Source organism: Lithobates pipiens, unplaced genomic scaffold, assembly GCF_037356315.1.
Source record: "Lithobates pipiens isolate NorthernLeopardFrog02 unplaced genomic scaffold, aLitPip1_a1.2 Scaffold_35, whole genome shotgun sequence".
In the NCBI taxonomy this organism is placed as follows: Eukaryota; Metazoa; Chordata; class Amphibia; order Anura; family Ranidae; genus Lithobates; species Lithobates pipiens.
Genome location: NW_027507811.1, coordinates 7097207 through 7118145, shown reverse-complemented (window position 1 = coordinate 7118145; position 20939 = coordinate 7097207). Strand labels below are relative to the sequence as shown.

The 20939-nt window shown below is 46.1% G+C and overlaps 1 protein-coding gene across 1 annotated transcript in view; it reads left to right on the top strand.

Moving 5' to 3' along the window:
• The window catches only part of LOC143955464 (uncharacterized), a 209211-nt gene that overhangs the window by 175064 nt on the left and 13208 nt on the right, over positions 1–20939 (top strand). Inside the window, exons 16-17 of the mRNA XM_077465507.1 lie at positions 8526–9785; positions 10160–10386. Of these exons, the coding sequence (XP_077321633.1) occupies positions 8526–9785; positions 10160–10386 (1487 nt within the window). The remainder of the gene's footprint in view (positions 1–8525; positions 9786–10159; positions 10387–20939) is intronic.

The following is a 20939-nucleotide window of genomic DNA, read 5'->3' as shown; positions in this document are numbered from 1 at the left end:
AGGTGCTGATGGGACACTCTGATGTAAGGAGGTGCTGATGGGACACTCTGATGTAAGGAGGTGCTGATGGGACACTCTGATGTAAGGAGGTGCTGATGGGACACTCTGATGTAAGGAGGTGCTGATGGGACACTCTGATGTAAGGAGGTGCTGATGGGACACTCTGATGTAAGGGGGTGCTGATGGGACACTCTGATGTAAGGGGGTGCTGATGGGACACTCTGATGTAAGGGGGCTGCTCAAGGGACACTCTGATGTAAGGGGGCTGCTGAAGGGACACTCTGATGTAAGGGGGCTGATGATGGGACACTCTGATGTAAGGGCACTGATGATGGGACACTCTGATGTAAGGGGGCTGATGATGGGACACCCTGATGTAAGGGGGCTGCTGATGGGACAGTCAGATGTAAGGGGGCTGCTGATGGGACACTCTGATGTAAGGGGGCTGGTGATGGGACACTGATGTAAGGGGGCTGGTGATGGGACACTCTGATGTAAGGGGGCTGGTGATGGGACACTCTGATGTAAGGAGGCTGGTGATGGGACACTCTGACATAAGGGGGCTGGTGATGGGACACTCTGATGTAAACGGGCTGCTGATGGGACACTCTGATGTAAGGGGGCTGCTGATGGGACACTCTGATGTAAGGGGGCTGCTGATGGGACACTCTGATGTAAGGGGGCTGCTGATGGGACACTCTGATGTAAGGGGGCTGCTGATGGGACACTCTGATGTAAGGGAGTGCTAATGGGACACTCAAAATGTAAGTGGGCCGTCCTGGATGAAGTCCAGGGCCAAATTTCTGTCCCAGTCCAGCCCTGCATAACAAGATATTCAAAATGCCCACCTCGTGAATCAAGATCGTAGGCGCCCCAGAAGTCCAGCTTACTAAAGATTCAGGCGGCACAAAATCTCTGGAAGAGCTCAGAAATGAGAGGGAGAGGGTAACTGTTTTTGATGGTACTCTTGTTGAGTTCTCCGTAGTTCACACAGAGCCCAAGAGTATGGTCTCTTTTTTTTCTGCACAAAGAAAGTTCCGGCACCAGCTGGGGGAAGATGAAGGACGAATGATTCCCTTTTTTGAGGTTCTCCTCAATGTATGGACATAAAGCCTCGAGCTCAGTCTCCAAAAGCGGGAATATTCATCCAAAAGTAATCTCCGCACCAGGCAAAAAACTCGGTTGGACAATCGTAAGGATGGTGAGGTGGTAATGTCGGCTTTTTTTTTATCAAACATCCAGGAAGTCATAGTAGACTGCAGGGATATCTTGGTTGAAGATCAACCGGCAACACACGAGGGAGCTGAAGATCAACCGGCGTTAAAACTGGCTGGATGGTAAGGCAACTGGTAGACGTTGCAGATTTGGGCACAGTAGGTTGACTTAAAGGAGATCTCCCCTTTTGTTCCGGTCTATCTGTGGATTGTGCGCCTTCAGTCACAGGATTCCCACAATCAGAGGAAACATTGGCGGGCAAAGAACATCAAAACAAAGGAATTCTTGATGGCCTGAGTCAGTTAAGGTAAGTATTGGTAAAATCTCTTGTGTAACGGGCCGGATGGAGGAGTGGTGCCATCAGCCAAATGAACTTCAAGTTTACCTTTCTTGGCTTGAAGGGGAAGCTTGAAAGTCTCTTGCAAGACTAATGTTCATAAAACAACTGCGTGCCCTGGAATCAGCTATTGGTGGAAGCTTGACCTCCCCTTCCTCCACCTGTAATGCAACCATGGAGAACAAGGTGAGTTGGGGAAGGTCCATGGACTTGAAGGTACATAGGGCTGCAGGGAGAGGACTTCTTGGCCTCACAAGACCATTGTGAAGGAAATGTCCAGCTCCTCCACAGTAGAGCCAAAGGTTGGCTTGCCAGAGACAGTCTTTGGAGGTCATAGTAGAACAGACCATGCCAATTTGCATAGGCTCTCCTTTTTCGGAAGCAACTGGAGTGGCAGGCATAGGAGCAGTTGGGACCTTGGGAGAATCCATGAAGGTCCTTATGTCACACATTAGACTATTGGGCAATACACATTACATTGCGTGGCGTCCCTGATGAGGGGGAGGAGACTAGGGAGGGTGCGTCTCCACACCTAGGTGTGCGGATGTGGATCAGCTCCCCCTGTGCTGCTCCGATACTGCAGCTATGCCGTGCTTGAAGGTTGCTTTGGCAGTGCTGCGTTAGCCTCTCCCTGCCCCCCCCCCCCCCCCCCCACCGCTCCCTATCCCGGGGTGCCTGAAGCTTGGGTTGCATACCATACCGCACCCAAGGCGCCGCTGCCTCTCGGAAACTCTGCGTAGAAGTGCGTGACGTTGTTGCGGTGACGGACGGACCGGGACGAGCAATGCCGAGCCTGCTACGAGGTCGGACTGTGAAGGCACGGAGTCTCAAGCGGATTACTAAAGGAATGAAACGGCGGTGTCTGGCGCCCTCTGGCGGTGAAGGAAGGAGATGGCAGTAAGAGGAGCCCTCGTTTTGTAATGAATGTGTGCCTGAGCAGAGGCTGAAAACCACAGGAGCATGTATGGAATTATAAATATATATATATATATACCTGAAAGACTGTTACAAAGCGATCCCAGACAGAGGAGGAGAGAGAAAAAAAAAACGGCACTAATGTGGAATAGAAAGAAGCAGTGATATACTGGAGAATTCTCTTTTTTTAATCTCCTTATTTGAATGCATGGCTAAATGCTAAAGGAGAAATAATTTCAATGTTTGCAGCACTGGAAAACTCCATGAAAAAGGAAATGGACAGAGTGCATAAAAACCTTGCGCATGTTTTGGATCGTGTAGAAGAAATGGAAAAAAAGTGGAGAAAGAAGCAAATATAATAAAGAAATTAGAAGCTTAAATAATTTCTTTAAAAAAAGGTCAACGAGAGCAAGCCTACAAAATAGAGGATCAGGAAAACAGGGAAAGAAAGAAAAACATAAGAATACGCGGTGTCCCGGATATTGGGAGAATCCATGAAGGTTGGAAGGACTGTGCATGTTCCAACCGTAGCTCTTGTAGGCGTCTCTTAAGTTGGATGGCTATCCCAATGAGCCCCTCTAGTGTGGCGGGGGCCTTCCACTCATGCCAGTTCATCCTTAAGAGCCTCGGACAGGCCAAGCCGATACTGATATCTGAAAGCGGCCTTGTTCCACCCCATATATGCAGACCATTTACGAAAGTCCACTGTGTGGTCTTCTATCGTGCGCAAGGTATGAAGAGCAGCTTCAGCAGTGGCCATGCATCAAGGGTCGTCATATAATTGAGCCATGGCCTCAAAAGAATGCATCCACCGAGTTGATATTTCGGGATTCTTCTACTCCAACAGATGATGGACCCGAGACTGAGGTTCATCAGTCAGCAGAGAGATGACGAAGCCCACTTTTAACGGTCTCTAAAGAAAAGGTTCTTGGCTGAAGGCCCAAGTATGGCAAGCAGGCATTCTTGAATGCTCTGAGCTTATTTCTTCTTCCTTTTTATATTTTTCCTCTGAGCTTTCTTCGGTTAGCGTTCTGGAGAGGGTAATCTTGGTTCAGGGGGTGGAACCGCCACAGTAGGAGCAGGAGCTGAGCGTTCTTGGACAGGTGAGGCGGATTAGGATTTGCTGTAGCGGAGGACACCGTCCAGGTTCTGTAGGCGACCCTCCAACTGGAAATATCCGTTCTGTAGACTTGTCGCTTGCTTGGCTTAAGGGCTGCGACTTGCTGGCACAGAGCCTTGAGCGGGGAAGCACCTTTGCCGGCCTGGCTGGATGATACTGTCGTGTACATGGTCAGAGGCCGAAGTTCTGATGGGGCTTCCCTTGTGGCTAAGGGCACCCCTGAAGTTGGCGACAGGGGTTGCCAGCTGCGACAGGCTGAAGTGATGAGATGCCTACTGGATGAGCAGGATCCACTGCTGGGCAAGAGTCCCTCCAAGATTTACCAGATGAGACTTTAGCAGAAGGAAGTGCTGGAATCGGGGTCAGAACCCATGCCAGTAGTCACCAGCAAGCGGAGTCGGAAGCGAGACGGGTTCCTACACTGGGAATCGGGCAGTAGCGGAGTTAGAAGAGCAAGCCAGGGGTCATACACGGATTGGCAGGCAGAAGCAGAGTCAGTGGAGAAAGCCGAGGGTCAAAGCCAGGAACGGAGAGAAGACCGGTCAAAGGCAAGCTGGGTCGGTAACAGGAAATCCAATAATATAAGGAACAGGAACTAGTTAGAAGAGCAAGCCAGGGGTCGTACACGGATCGTCAGGCAGAAGCGGAGTCGGTGGAGAAAGCCGAGGGTCAAAGCCAGGAACGGAGAGAAGACCGGTCAAAGGCAAGCCAGGTCGGTAACAGGAAATCCTATAATATAAGGAACAGGAACTAGTTAGAAGAGCAAGCCAGGGGTCATACACGGATCGGCAGGCAGAAGCGGAGTCAGTGGAGCAAGCAGAGGGTCAAAGCCAGGAACGGAGAGAAGACCGGTCAAAGGCAAGCTGGGTCGGTAACAGGAAATCCAATAATATAAGGAACAGGAACTAGTTAGAAGAGCAAGCCAGGGGTCATACACGGATCGGCAGGCAGAAGCGGAGTCAGTGGAGCAAGCAGAGGGTCAAAGCCAGGAACGGAGAGAAGACCGGTCAAAGGCAAGCTGGGTCGGTAACAGGAAATCCAATAATATAAGGAACAGGAACTAGTTAGAAGAGCAAGCCAGGGGTCATACACGGATTGGCAGGCAGAAGCAGAGTCAATGGAGCAAGCCGAGGGTCAAAGCCAGGAACAGAGAGAAGACTGGTCAAAGGCAAGCCGGGTCGGTAACAGGAAATCCTATAATATAAGGAACAGGAACTAGTTAGAAGAGCAAGCCAGGGGTCATACACGGATCGGCAGGCAGAAGCGGAGTCAGTGGAGCAAGCCGAGGGTCAAAGCCAGGAACGGAGAGAAGACCGGTCAAAGGCAAGCCTGGTTGGTAACAGGAAATCCTATAATATAAGGAACAGGAACTAGTTAGAAGAGCAAGCCAGGGGTCATACTCAGATCAGCAGGCAGAAGCGGAGTCAGTGGAGAAAGCGGAGGGTCAAAGCCAGGAACGGAGAGAAGACCGGTCAAAGGCAAGCCGGGTCAGGAACAGGAAATCCAATAATATAAGGAACAGGAACTAGTTAGAAGAGAAAGCCAGGGGTCATACACGGATTGGCGGGCAGAAGCAGAGTCAATGGAGCAAGCCGAGGGTCAAAGCCAGGAACGGAGAGAAGACCGGTCAAAGGCAAGCCAGGTCGGTAACAGGAAATCCTATAATATAAGGAACAGGAACTAGATAGAAGAGCAAGCCAGGGGTCATACACGGATTGGCAGGCAGAAGCGGAGTCAGTGGAGAAAGCCGAGGGTCAAAGCCAGGAACAGAGAGAAGACCGGTCAAAGGCAAGCCTGGTTGGTAACAGGAAATCCAATAATATAAGGAACAGGAACTCGGGGAACACACGAGGGAGCTGAAGATCAACCGGCAACTTGTGGCTCAGCCTGCTGGCTTTAAATAGGGCACTGGGTTCCCGGGATCTGTCACGCCATGTGTGCGCCATTGCACATCCATGGGGGATAATTCTTTGACCATGAACAAAACGCCACACCAAAATTAGCACTACATCCCTGAAACGGAAAAGTATTGAGGCATTTGTGGGATTTTTAAGGTGCATATGCTAGTAAGTAGATCCGAACAGAGATGCGTTTAAAAAAAAAAAAAAAAAAGACTTTAGACATTTTTTAACCAATAAAAACTATTTGTTTTTCTAAGTGGACAGGATCCCCTGAAGAAGGCAAGGTTGAGGGTGAAACATGTTGGGAAGCACATCAAATTTGCTGTATTCATAAGGACTTTACTATATGTACTCACTTTTTTAAAATAGTTTTTAGATATTTTTTTAACCAAAGTACATATAGTACAGTCCGTATGGATACAGCAAGTTTAATGTGGTTCCCAACATGTTTCGCCCTCAACCTGGGCTTCGTCAGGGAATGCTGTCCACTTGGAAACCAAGGCCCTCTAATAGAAATACATACACTGGTGCTTTATATTGATACTAGTGAATATATTTCTATTAGAAGGCTTTTGTTTCTAAGGGGACAGCATGCCCTGAAGAAGCCCACATGTTGGGAACCACATCAAATTTGCTGTATCCATAAGGACTTTACTATATGTACTCACTTTTAAAATAGTTTTTAGACATTTTTTTAACCACAGTAAGTACATATAGTAAAGTCCTTATGGATACAGAAAATGTATTCTTCAGGGGATGCTGTCCACTTAGAAACAAAAGCCCTTTATATTGATATTATAGGGCATTTGTTTCTAAGTGGACAGCATCCCCTGAAGAAGCCAAGGCTAAGTGCGAAACATGTTGGGAACCACAATAAATTTGCTGTATTCATAAGGACTTTACTAATGTACTTATTTTGGTTAAAAAATGTCTAAAAACTATTTTAAAAGTGAGTGTATATATAGTAAAGTCCTTATGAATACAGCAAATTTGATGTGGTTCCCAAGATGTTTCGCCCTCAACCTTGGCTTCTTCAGGGGATGCTGTCCACTTAGAAACAAAAGCCCTATAATATCAATATAAAGCAATAGTGTATGCATTTCTATTAGACCGCTTTTGTTTCTAATTGGACAGCATCCCTTGAAGAAGCTCAGGTTGAGGGCGAAACTTGTTGGGAACCACATCATCAGATTTGCTGTATCCATAAGGACTTTATTGTATGTACTTACTTTGGTTAAAAAATATCTAAAACTATTTTAAATGCAAGTACATATAGTAAAGTCCTTATTGATACGGCAAATTTTCATGTGGTTCCCAACATGTTTCGACCCTGAACCTGGGCTTTTGTTTCTAAGTGGACAGCATCCCCTGAAGCTCAGGTTGAGGGCGAAACATGTTGGAAACCAGTTCAAATTTGCCGTATCCATAAGGACTTTACTATATGTACTTTTAAAATGTGTTTTTAGACTTTTTTTTTTAAAGTACATATAGTAAAGTCCTTATGGATACGGCAAATTTTAAACTGGTTCCCAACATGTTTCACCCTCAACCCAGGGTTCTTCAGGGGATGCTGTCCACTTAGAAACAAAAGCCCAGGTTGATGGCAAAACATGTTGGAAACCACATCAAATTTGCTGTATCCATAAGGACTTTACTATATGTACGTACTTTGGTTAAAAAAAATGTCTAAAAACTATTTTAAAAGTAAGTACATATAGTAAAGTCCTTATGGATACAGAAAATTTATTCTTCAGGGGATGCTGTCCACTTAGAAACAAAAGCCCTTTATATTGATATTATAGGGCATTTGTTTCTAAGTGGACAGCATCCCCTGAAGAAGCCAAGGCTAAGTGCGAAACATGTTGGGAACCACAATAAATTTGCTGTATTCATAAGGACTTTACTAATGTACTTATTTTGGTTAAAAAATGTCTAAAAACTATTTTAAAAGTGAGTATATATAGTAAAGTCCTTATGAATACAGCAAATTTGATGTGGTTCCCAACATGTTTCGCCCTCAACCTGGGCTTCATCAGGGAATGCTGCCCACTTAGAAACAAAGGCCCTCTAATAGAGATACATGCACTAGCGCTTTATATTGATACTGGTGAATATCTTTCTATTAGAAGGCTTTTGTTTCTAAGGGGACAGCATCCCCTGAACTTGTGTCTTTTTTCGACCTCATCTGCTATGTGATCTCTGATAGACAAGTCCTGACTTGAAGACCCTTCACAAGTGGCGCTAAGCTTCTAGCGATACGCACCAGTGGAGGGAGCGTGCAGCAGTATTTTCTCCTGGAAAGATAGGCGTTTTAAAAAGCACTAGTGTATACATTTCTATTAGAGGGCTTTTTTTCTAAGTGGACAGCAACACCTGAAGAAGCCCAGGTTGAGGACGAAACATGCTGGGAACCAGTTCAAATTTGCTGCATCAATAAGGACTTTAAAAACTAATTTTAAAAGTACATATAGTAAAGTCTTATGGATACAGCAAATTTGGACTGGTTCCCAACATGTTTCGCCCTCAACCTGGGCTTCTTCAGGTGGTGCTGTCCACTTAGGAAAAAAAAGCCCTCTAATAGAAATGTATACACTAGTGCTTTCTAAAACGCCTATCTTTCCAGGAGAAAATACTGCTGCACGCTCCCTCCAGTGGTGCGTATCGCTAGAAGCTTAGCGCCACTTGTGAAGGGTCTTCAAGTCAGGACTTGTCTATCAGAGATCACATAGCAGATGAGGTCGAAAAAAGACACAAGTCCAACCTATGTGTGTGCCCAGTGCCTAGGCTTGTGGTTGTGTGAAGAGCATAGACCTCCCAGTCCCCCATTGGTTCCTGCTCTTCTGACAAGGCTGTGTAAATGTAGAAGTGATCTGGGAGGACCAAAGAACCTTTGACTGAAGAGGGGGGAAAAGTCCCGGCTGGTTGGGACCTCCACAGAGAACATCTCCTCACTCATATCTACCTGATCCAGATGGGATCTTGATGGAAGTGAACTAACCCTCTCATATCTATTGATGATGTTTTTATATTTTTCCAGGACACGCCATGGAGAAACCCTCAAAGGATCGTCTCACTTTATCTCCAGGTTGGAAAATGGAAGATGAGGACATCACTGGAGATCTCACGGAGGAATCTGGGAAAGGTTTTTCACCCGAGTCCAATCCTTCTTCTGAACATCAGAAAGTCCACACGGGTGAGAAGGTATACGCCTGCTCCGAGTGCGGGAAGTGTTTTCCACGGCGATATGACTGTTTTGTTCTGCATCAGAGATCTCACACGGGGGAGAAGCCGTTTCCCTGTGCCGAGTGCGGAAAATGTTTCACGATAAAGTCAAACCTTGCAAAACATCAAAGAATTCACACCGGCGAGAAGCCGTTTCCCTGCCCTGAGTGCGGGAGATGCTTTTCGCAGAAGGCCCACGTGGAATCGCACCTGTTGTTTCACACGGGTGAAAAGCCGTTTTCCTGTCCCGAGTGTGGAAAATGTTTCACAAAAAAATCCGTCCTGGTGAGACATCAAAGAACTCACACGGGTGACAAGGCATATTCCTGCCCTGAGTGCGGGAAATGTTTCTCGCACAAAAATTCCCTTGTTACGCATCAGAGGTCTCACACGGGGGAGAAGCCGTTCTCTTGCCCTGAGTGCGGGAAGTGTTTTTTTTTAATGTCCCATCTTAACAAACATCTGGAATCTCATGCAGGAGGTGACAAAGTGCATTCCTGTTCTGAGTGTGGGAAATGTTTTAGAGAAAAGAATGACCTCGGAAGACATCAAAGAACTCACACGGGTGAGAAGGCATATTCCTGCCCCGAGTGCGGGAAATGTTTTTCAAATAAATCCCATCTTAACGCGCATCTGAGGACTCACACGGGTGAAAAGCCGTATTGCTGTCCTGAGTGTGGAAAATGTTTTACGCAAAGATCAGGCCTTCTAACCCATCGAACAACTCACACTGGAGAGAGGCCGTATTCCTGCCCTGAGTGCGGGAAATGTTTTTCACAGAATGCCCACCTTAAAATACATCGGAGAATTCACACGGGGGAGAAGCCATATTCCTGCCCTGAGTGCGGAAAATGTTACCCGCAGAGATCAGACCTTAATAAACATCAAAGATCTCACACGGGTGAAAGGCCGTATCCGTGCCCCGAGTGCGGGAAATGTTATCCGCAGAAATCTGACCTTGCTAAACATCAAAGATCTCACACGGGGGCGAAGCCGTATTCCTGCTCTGAGTGCGGGAAAGGTTTTTCACGCAAGTTAGAGCTTACCAAACACTGTAGGTCTCACACAGATGAGTAGGCCCGTAGCTTCTTAGTGTATAAAATGTCCCTTCATCAAAGTCCAACCTTATTGAACGTCAGATATGCTCCACGTGGGTGAGAAGCCGTATTTCTGCCGTGAGTGCCGAAAATGGTTTTTCGCAGAAGTCCTATCTTCTCAACCATCGGAGAACCCACAAAACCCTCGAGGTGTATTAGTCTTAGTGTAGAAAATGGTCTTCATGAAAGTCCAACTTTACTGAACGTCAGATTAGCTCCACATGGGTGAGAAGCCATATTCCTGCCCTGAGGTTTTTCGCAGAAGTTCTATCTTCTCAAACATCAGAAAACCCTTGAGGTATATTAGTGTCGAAAATGGCCTTCATGAAAGTCCAGTCTTACTCAACGTCAGATATGCTCCACGTGGGTGAGAAGCCGTATTTCTGCCGTGAGTGCCGAAAATGGTTTTTCGCAGAAGTCCTATCTTCTCAACCATCAGAGAACCCACAAAACCCTCGAGATGTATTAGAGTCGAAAATGGCCTTTATGAAAGTCCAGTCTTACTCAACATCCGATATGATCCAGGTGGGTGAGAAGCCGTATTTCTGCCCTGAGTGCCGAAAATGTTTTTTCGCAGAAGTCCTATCTTCACAACCATCAGAGAACCCACAAAACCCTTGAGGTGTATTAGAGTCTTAGTGTAGAAAATGGCCTTCATGAAAGTCCAACTTTACTGAACGTCAGATTAGCTCCACATGGGTGAGAAGCCATATTCCTGCCCTGAGGTTTTTCGCAGAAGTTCTATCTTCACAACCATCAGAGAACCCACAAAACCCTTGAGGTGTATTAGAGTCTTAGTGTAGAAAATGGCCTTCATGAAAGTCCAACTTTACTGAACGTCAGATTAGCTCCACATGGGTGAGAAGCCATATTCCTGCCCTGAGGTTTTTCGCAGAAGTTCTATCTTCTCAAACATCAGAGAACCCACAAAACCCTTGAGATGTATTAGAGTCGAAAATGGCCTTCATGAAAGTCCAGTCTTACTCAACGTCAGATATGCTCCACGTGGGTGAGAAGCCGTATTTCTGCCCTGAGTGCCGAAAATGTTTTTTCGCAGAAGTCCTATCTTCTCAACCATCAGAGAACCCACAAAACCCTCGAGGTGTATTAGTGTCCTGAGTGCGGGAAATGTCTTCTATATGGATCATAGAGATCTCGCCCTGGGAAGAAGCACACCTTGATATACACCTCAGAAAACATGTGGCTGAGGGCTCTTCTGGTCTCCATCATGGAAGAAACACTTTGAAACCTTTTAGTAAAATTATTTTTTTCCCTTTTATTTTTATAAAGTTCTGTCTGGATTACTCTTAGAGGAGGGAGTATTGTTTCTTGGTGTGTCCTTCAAGCAGTGTAGTCTGATCTCCCCTGGTCTTCAGAAGCTTCATAGGAAGACGTCATGGTAGGAGACTCGGTCCAGTTCCTACCTGGCCAGTAGCGGATTGCCGGGCGGGTGTTGGGTTTTGTTACTCTGACTAGATGTTATATGACGTCCTGTCAGAATGCGTGGACGTGCAGTGGCACGATCTGCCAACGGGCGTGTCCTCAGGACATGACCGATTCGGAGTACCGGCTCGCTGCCGGTACTATGTGACCTCCGTGACCAATCATAGCAGGTCACATGACAGTTGGAACCCAATGGATGGCTTCCTTTTCATGCCATCCATTGAATAGGACTGTGTTACTAGCTGTGATTGGTCAGTGTGATCACATGGTACCGACAGGGCCAATCACAGCCCATCTGTATCATGTGATTTAGCTCTGGCCAATCATAGCTAATCACAACAAAATAGACTGAATGTTTCAGTCATACAAAATGCTTGCTTATAGCAATGTAATGCATTGCTATAAGCAAACAAAAAGGAAAAAACAAAAAAAAGTAAATTCTGATCACTTATGCAAAGTAGTACAATGATGCTATTGTAACATTGTAATGCGCTGGTCACATTGTGTTAAACAAAAAAAATTGTAAAAAAAAAAAAAAAACCTGTTCTCTTCCCCAGAGTAGTGTTACTATGATAACATTATATTGCTCTGGTCACAGTGTGTTAAAAAAAAAAAAAAAATACTCATTACTACCCCAGAGTAGTACAATGTTACTAAAGGTAACACTGTATTGCCCTGGTCAAAGTGTATTTAAAAAATAAATATTGTAAAAAAAGGGGAAAAAAATAGAATTAAAAAAAAAAATCCTGATTGCTTTCCCAGAGTAGTACAATGTTACTATGGTAACATTGTAATGCTCTTGTCACAGTGTGTTGAAAAAAATTGTAAAAAAATAAAAAAAATGTAATAAAAAAAAAAAAAAAAAAAGCCTGATCACTTCCCCAGAGTAATAGTGTTACTATGATAACATTATATTGCTCTGGTCACAGTGTGTTAAGACAAAAGAAAAAAAATGTAATAAAAAAATAAAATAAAAAAATATCGATCACTACCCCAGAGTACTACAATGTTACTAAGGTAACACTGTATCTCCCTGGTCACAGTGTGTTTAAAAAAAAAAAAAAATTGGAAAAAAAAAAATGTAATAAAAAAAAAAAAATCCTGATTACTTCCCCAGAGTAGTACAATGTTACTATGGTAACATTATATATCTCTGGTCAGAGTGTGTTTAAAAAAAAAAAAAGTAATAAAAAAATACTGATCACTACCCCAAAGTAGTACAATGTTACTAAGGTAACACTGTATCTCCCTGGTCACAGTGTGTTTAAAAAAAAAAAAATTAATTAAAAAAAATCCTGATTACTTTCCCAGAGTTGTATAATGTTACTATGGTAGCATTAAACTGCTCTAGTCAAAAATCATAAAATTATTATTTTTTGTTAGATTAGACTGTCGCAAGTCAGTGTCCTTGAAAACTGCCACACCCGTTATATGATAATGCTGTGCTGCACGTAGAAGGGGAAAAAATAAATAAATATATAATATATATATACTTTTTTTTTTTTTTTTTTTAATTCTGACAAAAAAATGACAACTTCAAAAAAAAAAAACTCACCATGTCTCTTACGAAATACCTTGGACTACTTTTTAAAAAGGTAGAATTTGGGGGGGGGGGGGGGGTATTTGTACTGTCCTGGCGTTTATGGGCCTCAAAAAAATGAGACTTGCTGTCAGTACATCGATTTTTTTTTTTTTTTTTTTTTTTTTTTTTTTTTTTTTCTTCTTTCAGATATATATCCCATAGTTTGTGGACTCTAGCTTTCCTACAGACGAAATAATTGACACTGAATTGGGTTATTTTCACCAAACAAATACATTCTGGGCTAAAATTATAAAGAAAGCTCATTTATTTGCAAAATTTTATAACTGAAACAAAGAAAAACTAATTTTTTTTTCTAAATTTGTATTTTTCATTTATTTAGCAAAAACAATAAAAAAAAAAAAAAAACCCCAGTGGTGATTATATACCACCAAAAGAAAGGTCTATTTGTGTGAACAAAATGATAAAAAGTTTAGTTTGGATACAGTGTTGCATGACTGCGCAATTGTCAATCAAACTGAGACAGTGCTCAAAGCTGAAAATTGGCCTGGGCAGGAAGGGTGCCCGGTATTGAAGGGGCTAGACATGGCTGAAAGAGAAAGGGAGATCAGACTACATTACAAGACTGACAATTTCTGTGCAGTAGTCATCAGCCTGCACAGGCAGCTTCATTTGCTTGGAGAGTGCCACCTGCTGGCTGAAAGTGGAAAATATGAGATTTCTAGATGTAAGATTTCATGTTAACTGAAATAAAATGCAAATTTAATCTGGTGTCTTAGTAGTTTGGTTTTACCAGCTTGTACGCGTTGGAACAGCCGACTCTCCCCCTTCTTATAAATCTCAGGGCGTCTGTAGTAGACTCCAATGATAAGTCCTTCAGTTCATAGACCCGTCTATCCTTCCACCCGTAATTCCTCCCCTGCACCATCACCACCTCCACCCACAAGATATTTAGCATTTTGTTTTTTTTGGCTCTCTGATTCTTGCAGTAACCTAAGGGAACAAACCCAATACTATATTAATATGCTTTTTCTGAACACGATCACCATGTATACAAACTATTTACACTTACAGGAAAAACAATGCAAGGCATATAGAATACTACCAATATACATATATCTATCCTATACTAGTTGAAGAAAATTAACAATTCATCTACGCAATAGGGATACACTAGAAATAATTTAACCTCAGTTATAGCTGGTCCACAATTTCCTTAACGAACAGGACTCCCAGCAATAGGGATACACTAGAAGTAATTTAACCTCCGTTTATAGCTGGTCCACAATTTCCTTAACGAACAGGACTCCCAGCAATAGGGATACACTAGAAGTAATTTAACCTCGTTATAGCTGGTCCACAATTTCCTTAACGAACAGGACTCCCAGCAATAGGGATACACTAGAAGTAATTTAACCTCCGTTATAGCTGGTTCACAATTTCCTTAACGAACAGGACTCCCAGCAATAGGGATACACTAGAAGTAATTTAACCTCCGTTTATAGCTGGTCCACAATTTCCTTAACAAACAGGACTCCCAGCAATAGGGATACACTAGAAGTAATTTAACCTCCGTTATAGCTGGTCCACAATTTCCTTAACGAACAGGACTCCCAGCAATAGGGATACACTAGAAGTAATTTAACCTCCGTTATAGCTGGTCCACAATTTCCTTAACGAACAGGACTCCCAGCAATAGGGATACACTAGAAGTAATTTAACCTCCGTTTATAGCTGGTCCACAATTTCCTTAACGAACAGGACTCCCAGCAATAGGGATACACTAGATGTAATTTAACCTCCGTTTATAGCTGGTCCACAATTTCCTTAACGAACAGGACTCCCAGCAATAGGGATACATTAGAAGTAATTTAACCTCCGTTTATAGCTGGTCCACAATTTCCTTAATGAACAGGACTCCCAGCAATAGGGATACACTAGAAGTAATTTAACCTCCGTTTATAGCTGGTCCACAATTTCCTTAACGAACAGGACTCCCAGCAATAGGGATACACTAGAAGTAATTTAACCTCCGTTTATAGCTGGTCCACAATTTCCTTAACGAACAGGACTCCCAGCAATAGGGATACACTAGAAGTAATTTAACCTCCGTTATAGCTGGTCCACAATTTCCTTAACAAACAGGACTCCCAGCATTAAGTGATCACAGGGAAAAAAAAAATTCTTTATCTTGCCAGTATTATGCTGGGTTTTACACTATCTTCGCATGCGGCTCACAGCAGGGGTCCAGGGCGTACCTGTTCACTGTTTCAGCTCCGAATTTAGCCCAAATTTTTGGCTGAATTCGGACCTGAAATGGACCAAAAGACGCTGTGCAAATTCACACCCGAGCATCAGCGGAGGTATGTTAACCGGCTCCATAGAGAGCCAGTCAAAATCTCCTGCTATTGAAAATTGGATGCGGTGGAACCCAGCCTTAATGTTGTCTCAAGGTACAGTTGTCCTTTTCAGTTTTTTTTGTTGCAGGCCTTGTTTCTAAATCAGGGATCCTCAACCTTTGGCCCTCCAGCTGTTGGGGAACTAGGCATTGTAAAACTCTGACATTCACAGACATGACTAGGCATGGTGGGGATTGTAGTTTCTGAACAACTGGAGGGCCGTAGTTTGAAGACCCCCTGATCTAAATAGTCTGTAGTCCCTTCTGGTTGTATTCTGCAGGTAATGGGTGAAGCCTTATGTTCTCTTCACTGGCTATGTACACCATAGTGATATAAGGGAAGGGTGTTGGATAACCACTGAAAGGGGTATCCTTGATATAAGAGCGCTTTTTAAATTGTGTAAATAGCATAATATAATTATCTATATGATTTTTTTTTTTACTCTTTGTAAAAACCTTCAATAATATTTAAACGAAAGGAGTATCCTTCACAGTCAAGTTAGCGATCCAGGATACTATAGCTGACTTAGCTGATGCGATCAGTGCTCATGCAGTAAATCTAAATGCTCCAGGTAGATACATAATGATTACTGTATTTATCGGCGTATAAATAAAAGCAGGGGAAAATCGTGGGTGCGTGTTATACGCCGATCCCCCGAAATTCTGAGCCTCTGGGCGGCTTTCAGCCTCCTTCGGCTCTTGAAGGTGGCTTTCGGCCATTCTCGACAGCTTCCGGCCACCTTCAGCTCTTCTCGGCGGCTTCCGGCCGCTCTTGGCAGCTTTCAGCCGCCTTTGGCTCTTCAAGGCGGCTTTCGGCCGCCTTCGCCCATTATCGGCGGCTTTTCGGACATTCTCGGCAGCTTCCGGCTGCCTTTCGGCCGTTCTCGGCAGCTTTCGCCCGCCTTCGGCTCTTCTCGGTGGCTTCCGGCCGCCTTTCGGCCGTTCTGGGCAGCTTTCGGCCGCCTTCGGCTCTTCTCGGTGGCCGAAAGCTGCCAAGAATGGCCGAAGGAAGCCGAAAGCTGGCGAGAAGAGCCGAAGGCCCGCGAGAACTACCGCATGCCACCGAGATACACATCCGGCTCTGTATCTCGGCGGCGGCATTTTTAAAAATAAATAAATAGCAAATAGACAAGGCTGAAATGGGGGACAAGACTGCATAAGGCAGCAATGGTGGACAAGGCTGCAGATGACACTGATGGGCATTTGTTTGTTTGTTTTTTTTTCCCCCTTAAACTTCCCCCCTAAAAGTTTTTTTCCTTAAAATTCCCTCCTAAACTTGGGGTGCGTGTTATACGCCGATAAATACGGTATATTTATCACAAAGTCAGTAATGATTACCGTATTTATCGGCGTATAACACACACTTTTTTCCCCTTAAAAGCAGGGGAAAATCGTGGGTGCGTGTTATATACGCCGATCCCCCGAAATGATGAGCCTCTGGGCGGCTTTCAGCCGCCTTCGGCTCTTCAAGGTGGCTTTGGCCATTATCGGCGGCTTTTTCGGCCGCCTTCGGCCATTCTCGGCGGCTTCCGCCCGCCTTCGGCCGTTCTCGGCAGCTTTCGGCTGCCTTCGGCTCTTCAAGGCGGCTTTCGGCCATTATCGGTGGCTTTTCGGCCGCCTTTGGCCGTTCTCGGCAGCCTTCGGCTCTTCTTGGCGGCTTCCGGCCGCCTTCGGACGTTCTCCGCGGCTTCCGGACGCCTTCGGCCGTTCTCCGCGGCCGAAAGCTAACGAGAATGGCCGAAGGCGGCTGAAAGCTGGCGAGAAGAGCCGAAGGCAGCATTTTAAAAAATAAATAAATAAATAGCAAATAAAATAGACAAGGCTGCAATGGGGGACAAGACTGCATAAGGCTGCAATGGGGGCAAGGCTGCAATGGTGGACAAGGCTGCAATGGGGGACAAGACTGCATAAGGCTACAATGGTGGACAAGGCTGCAATGGTGGACAAGGCTGCAATGGGGGACAAGACTGCATAAGGCTGCAATGGTGGACAAGGCTGCAATGGGGGACAAGACTGCATAAGGCTACAATGGTGGACAAGGCTGCAATGGTGGACAAGGCTGCATAAGGCTGCAATGGTGGACAAGGCTTCCTAAGGCTGCAATGGTGGATAAGGCTGCATGACAAGGCTGCAATGGTGGACAAGGCTGCAGATGACACTGATGGGCATATAAATGTAAGTTTTTTTTTTTTTCCCCCCTTAAACTTCCCTCCTAAAAGTTTTTTTTTTCCTTAAAATTCCCTCCTAAACTTGAGGTGCGTGTTATACGCCGATAAATACGGTATATTTATCACAAAGTCGGGGCTTTCGGTTCTTCCATGTGTTGAAGATGAGTACGTTCGGTAGCCCATTGTTTAATAGTGGGGTTATTACAACAAACAATATAAATATGCCCAAAAGGGTAAACAAATTGTTATGTTGCGTCAGGGAATGCCCGAACGATTAATTTAGTCAGCTAAAATTGATTAAATCACAGTTCCAATATCGGAGTAATTTAACTGACTTAATTATTTTGAGTTAATTTTTAAATTTTTAGCCAATGCAGAACTCTTTTAAGAATTGCAAACAAGAGCCATGTGAGTACAGACTTGGCTATTAATATAAATGTATAATTCTTATAATAGGTCACATACAACAAACACAATAAATAGTTTGAGACGAACACGGACACTACAATTTTAAATAAAAAGTGAACAAATATAGGTAAAAACTGATTTGTGGGCTTTCCTTAAGGGCCACAATGGCGTAAAAAGTCCACAAATCCCAGTGAAGATACTGATCAAGCAAAAAAGTTTGCCAGGATGCGCATGCCAACAAACAAGGTAACTTATGCCGTGTACGCACGATCAAACAATCCGGTGGAAAAGTCCGGCAAACTCAAGTCCGCCAAACAATCCCCCCCTGTGTAGCCTCCGGCATACTTTTTTGACCCGAAAGTACGGCGGACTTAGAATGCCGTGTTGCACACCAATCTTCCCGCCGGACTCGCATTTCGGCGGACAATCCGGCCGTGTGTATGCCAGTCCGCCATACTTTTGAAATGAGCGGACTTTTCCTGCCTGGAGAAAAGTCCGCCCATTTCGAGCGGGTCTCCAGGTAGGCGGGGCCCGCGAAGGAGACGTCGCTGGCCCCGCCGCCTGGTATGGACTTAAAGGGGAACCCCAACGCCGAAAAAAATCGGCGTGGGGCCCCCCCCCAAGTCCACAACAGACCCTTGTCCGAGCACGCTACCCGGCCGGCCAGGAAAGGGGGGCGAGCGAGCGCCCCGCCCCCCTGAGCCGTACCAGGCCGCGTGCCCTCAACATGGGGGGTGCCTTGGGGAAGGGGGGCCACGCGGCCCCCCCACCCCAAAGCACCTTGTCCCCATGTTGATGAGCCTCTTCCCGACAACCCTGGCCGTTGGTTGTCAGGGTCTGCGGGCGGGGGGCTTATCGGAATCCGGGAGCCCCCTTTAATAAGGGGGCCCCCGGATACCGGCCCCCCACCCTATGTGAATGAGTATGGGGTACAATGTACCCCTACCCATTCACCTGTAAAATAAAGTACAAAAAAAACACAACACACGAGATAAAATAGTTTATTGCACAGCTCCGGGGGTCTTCCGTCTTCGGGGGTCTTCTCGCCGGACTCCTCCGCTATCTTCTTGTAGCTCTTTTGCTAGCGGAGGAGCCCGGCATTCTTCTTCGTCGCCGCGGCCTCTTCTTCCGACTTCGGGGGTCTTGTCCCCCTCTTCGGTTCTTCTGCCGGGCCACCGCGCCTTCTTATAGCTCTTTTACAGGCGGTGGCCGGCAGAAGAACTGAAGAGGGGGACAAGACCCCCGAAGTCGGATAAAGAAGCCGGCGGCGAGGAAGAAAGCCGGACTCCTCCGCTAGCAAAAGAGCTACAAGAAGATAGCAGAGGAGTCCGGCGAGAAGACCCCCGAAGACGGAAGACCCCCGGAGCTGTGCAATAAAGTATTTTATCTCGTGTGTTGTGTTTTTTTTGTACTTTTATTTTACAGGTGAATGGGTAGGGGTACATTGTACCCCATACTCATTCACATAGGGTGGGGGGCTGGTATCCGGGGGCCCCCCTTATTAAAGGGGGCTCCCGGATTCCGATAAGCCCCCCGCCCGCAGACCCCGACAACCAACGGCCAGGGTTGTCGGGAAGAGGCCCTTGTCCTCATCAACATGGGGACAAAGTGCTTTGGGGTGGCCCCCCTTCCCCAAGGCACCCCCCATGTTGAGGGCACGCGGCCTGGTACGGCTCAGGGGGGGGGGGCGCTCGCTCGCGCCCCCTTTCCTGGCCGGCCGGGTAGCGTGCTCGGACAAGGGTCTGTTGTGGACTTGGGGGGGAACCCCACGCCGATTTTTTTTGGCGTTGGGGGTTCCCCTTTAAGTCCATACCAGGCGGCGGGGCCAGCGACGTCTCCTTCGCGGACCCCGCCTACCTGGAGACGCGCTCTAAATGAGCGGACTTTCCTCCGCGTGTGTGGGCGAGTCCGTTCATTTCAAAAGTAGGGCGGATAGTACGGCGGACTTAGTAGGCCGTATTAGTCCGCTCAAAAAGTTCCGTGTGTGGGCAAGTAGCCCGTTCGGAAAGTCCGACGGACAGTCTGGTGGAAGTCCGCCAGACTAAGTACATCGGACATACCGCTACGTGTGTACGCGGCTTAAGCATCGCAGGAATCCCTGATTCAGATGACTATCGCTCACAACTTAGGCTTTGATAGCCATACCATTAAAGCCATTGACTGTAAATCAGGGTAGCAAACCAGTCCTTGAACCAAAAGATGCAGACAATTTGTGAGAGGCTGAGAGCTTATGGAGGGTCTAGCCAGGAGTTTGATCAGGTCAGACCATATGCGCATGGGTCTGTTCAAAGCTATTAGGAGAATTAGAGTTCCATCCATAGTCACCGAGAAAATAAGGAAGGAGTTTTAGAGGAGAAAAAGCTTAACAACAAAAAACTGGCCCAGGTTTTTGTTGAACTTTAAGGCCAAGAGGTCCACATTTTGCATCCGCCACCTGTGGCGCAGGTCTTGGAACACCTTTGGGAGTGGAGACCTGTTCCTTGGGTTCAGTGCCAGCTGAGGATGTCCGCCTGCCAATTGTCCATGCCTGGTATATAAACAGCAGATAAGGCTATACTGTGAAGTTCTTCTCAGGACAGGATCATTTCTACCTCTCTTGCCATGGTGAGCTGTCAGTAGCAGATCCTTTAAATCCTATAAATTGCGAGGTGGGGTCTCCGTGGCCGAGCGAGCGCCCCCCCCCCCTCCTGAGCCGTACCAGGCCGCGTGCCCTCAACATGGGGGGTGCCTTGGAGAAGGGGGGGCCGCGCGGCCCCCCCACCCCAAAGCACCTTGTCCCCATGTTGATGAGGACAAGGGCCTCTTCCAGACAACCCTGGCCATTGGTTGTCGGGGCCTGCGGGAGGGGGGCTTATCGGAATCCGGGAGCCCCCTTTAATAAGGGGGCCCCCGGATACCAGCCCCCCAACCTATGTGAATGAGTATGGGGTACAATGTACCCCTACCCATTCACCTGTAAAATAGAGTAAAAAAAAACACAACACACAAGGGTTAAAATAGCTTATTGCACAGCTCCGGGGGTCTTCCGTCTTCAGGGGTCTTCTCGCCGGACTCCTCCACTATCTTCTTCTAGCTCTTTTGCTAGCGGAGGAGCTCGGCTTTCTTCCGTGCCGCCACCCTCTTCTTCCGACTTCGGGGGTCTTGTCCCCCTCTTCGGTTCTTCTGCCGGGCCACC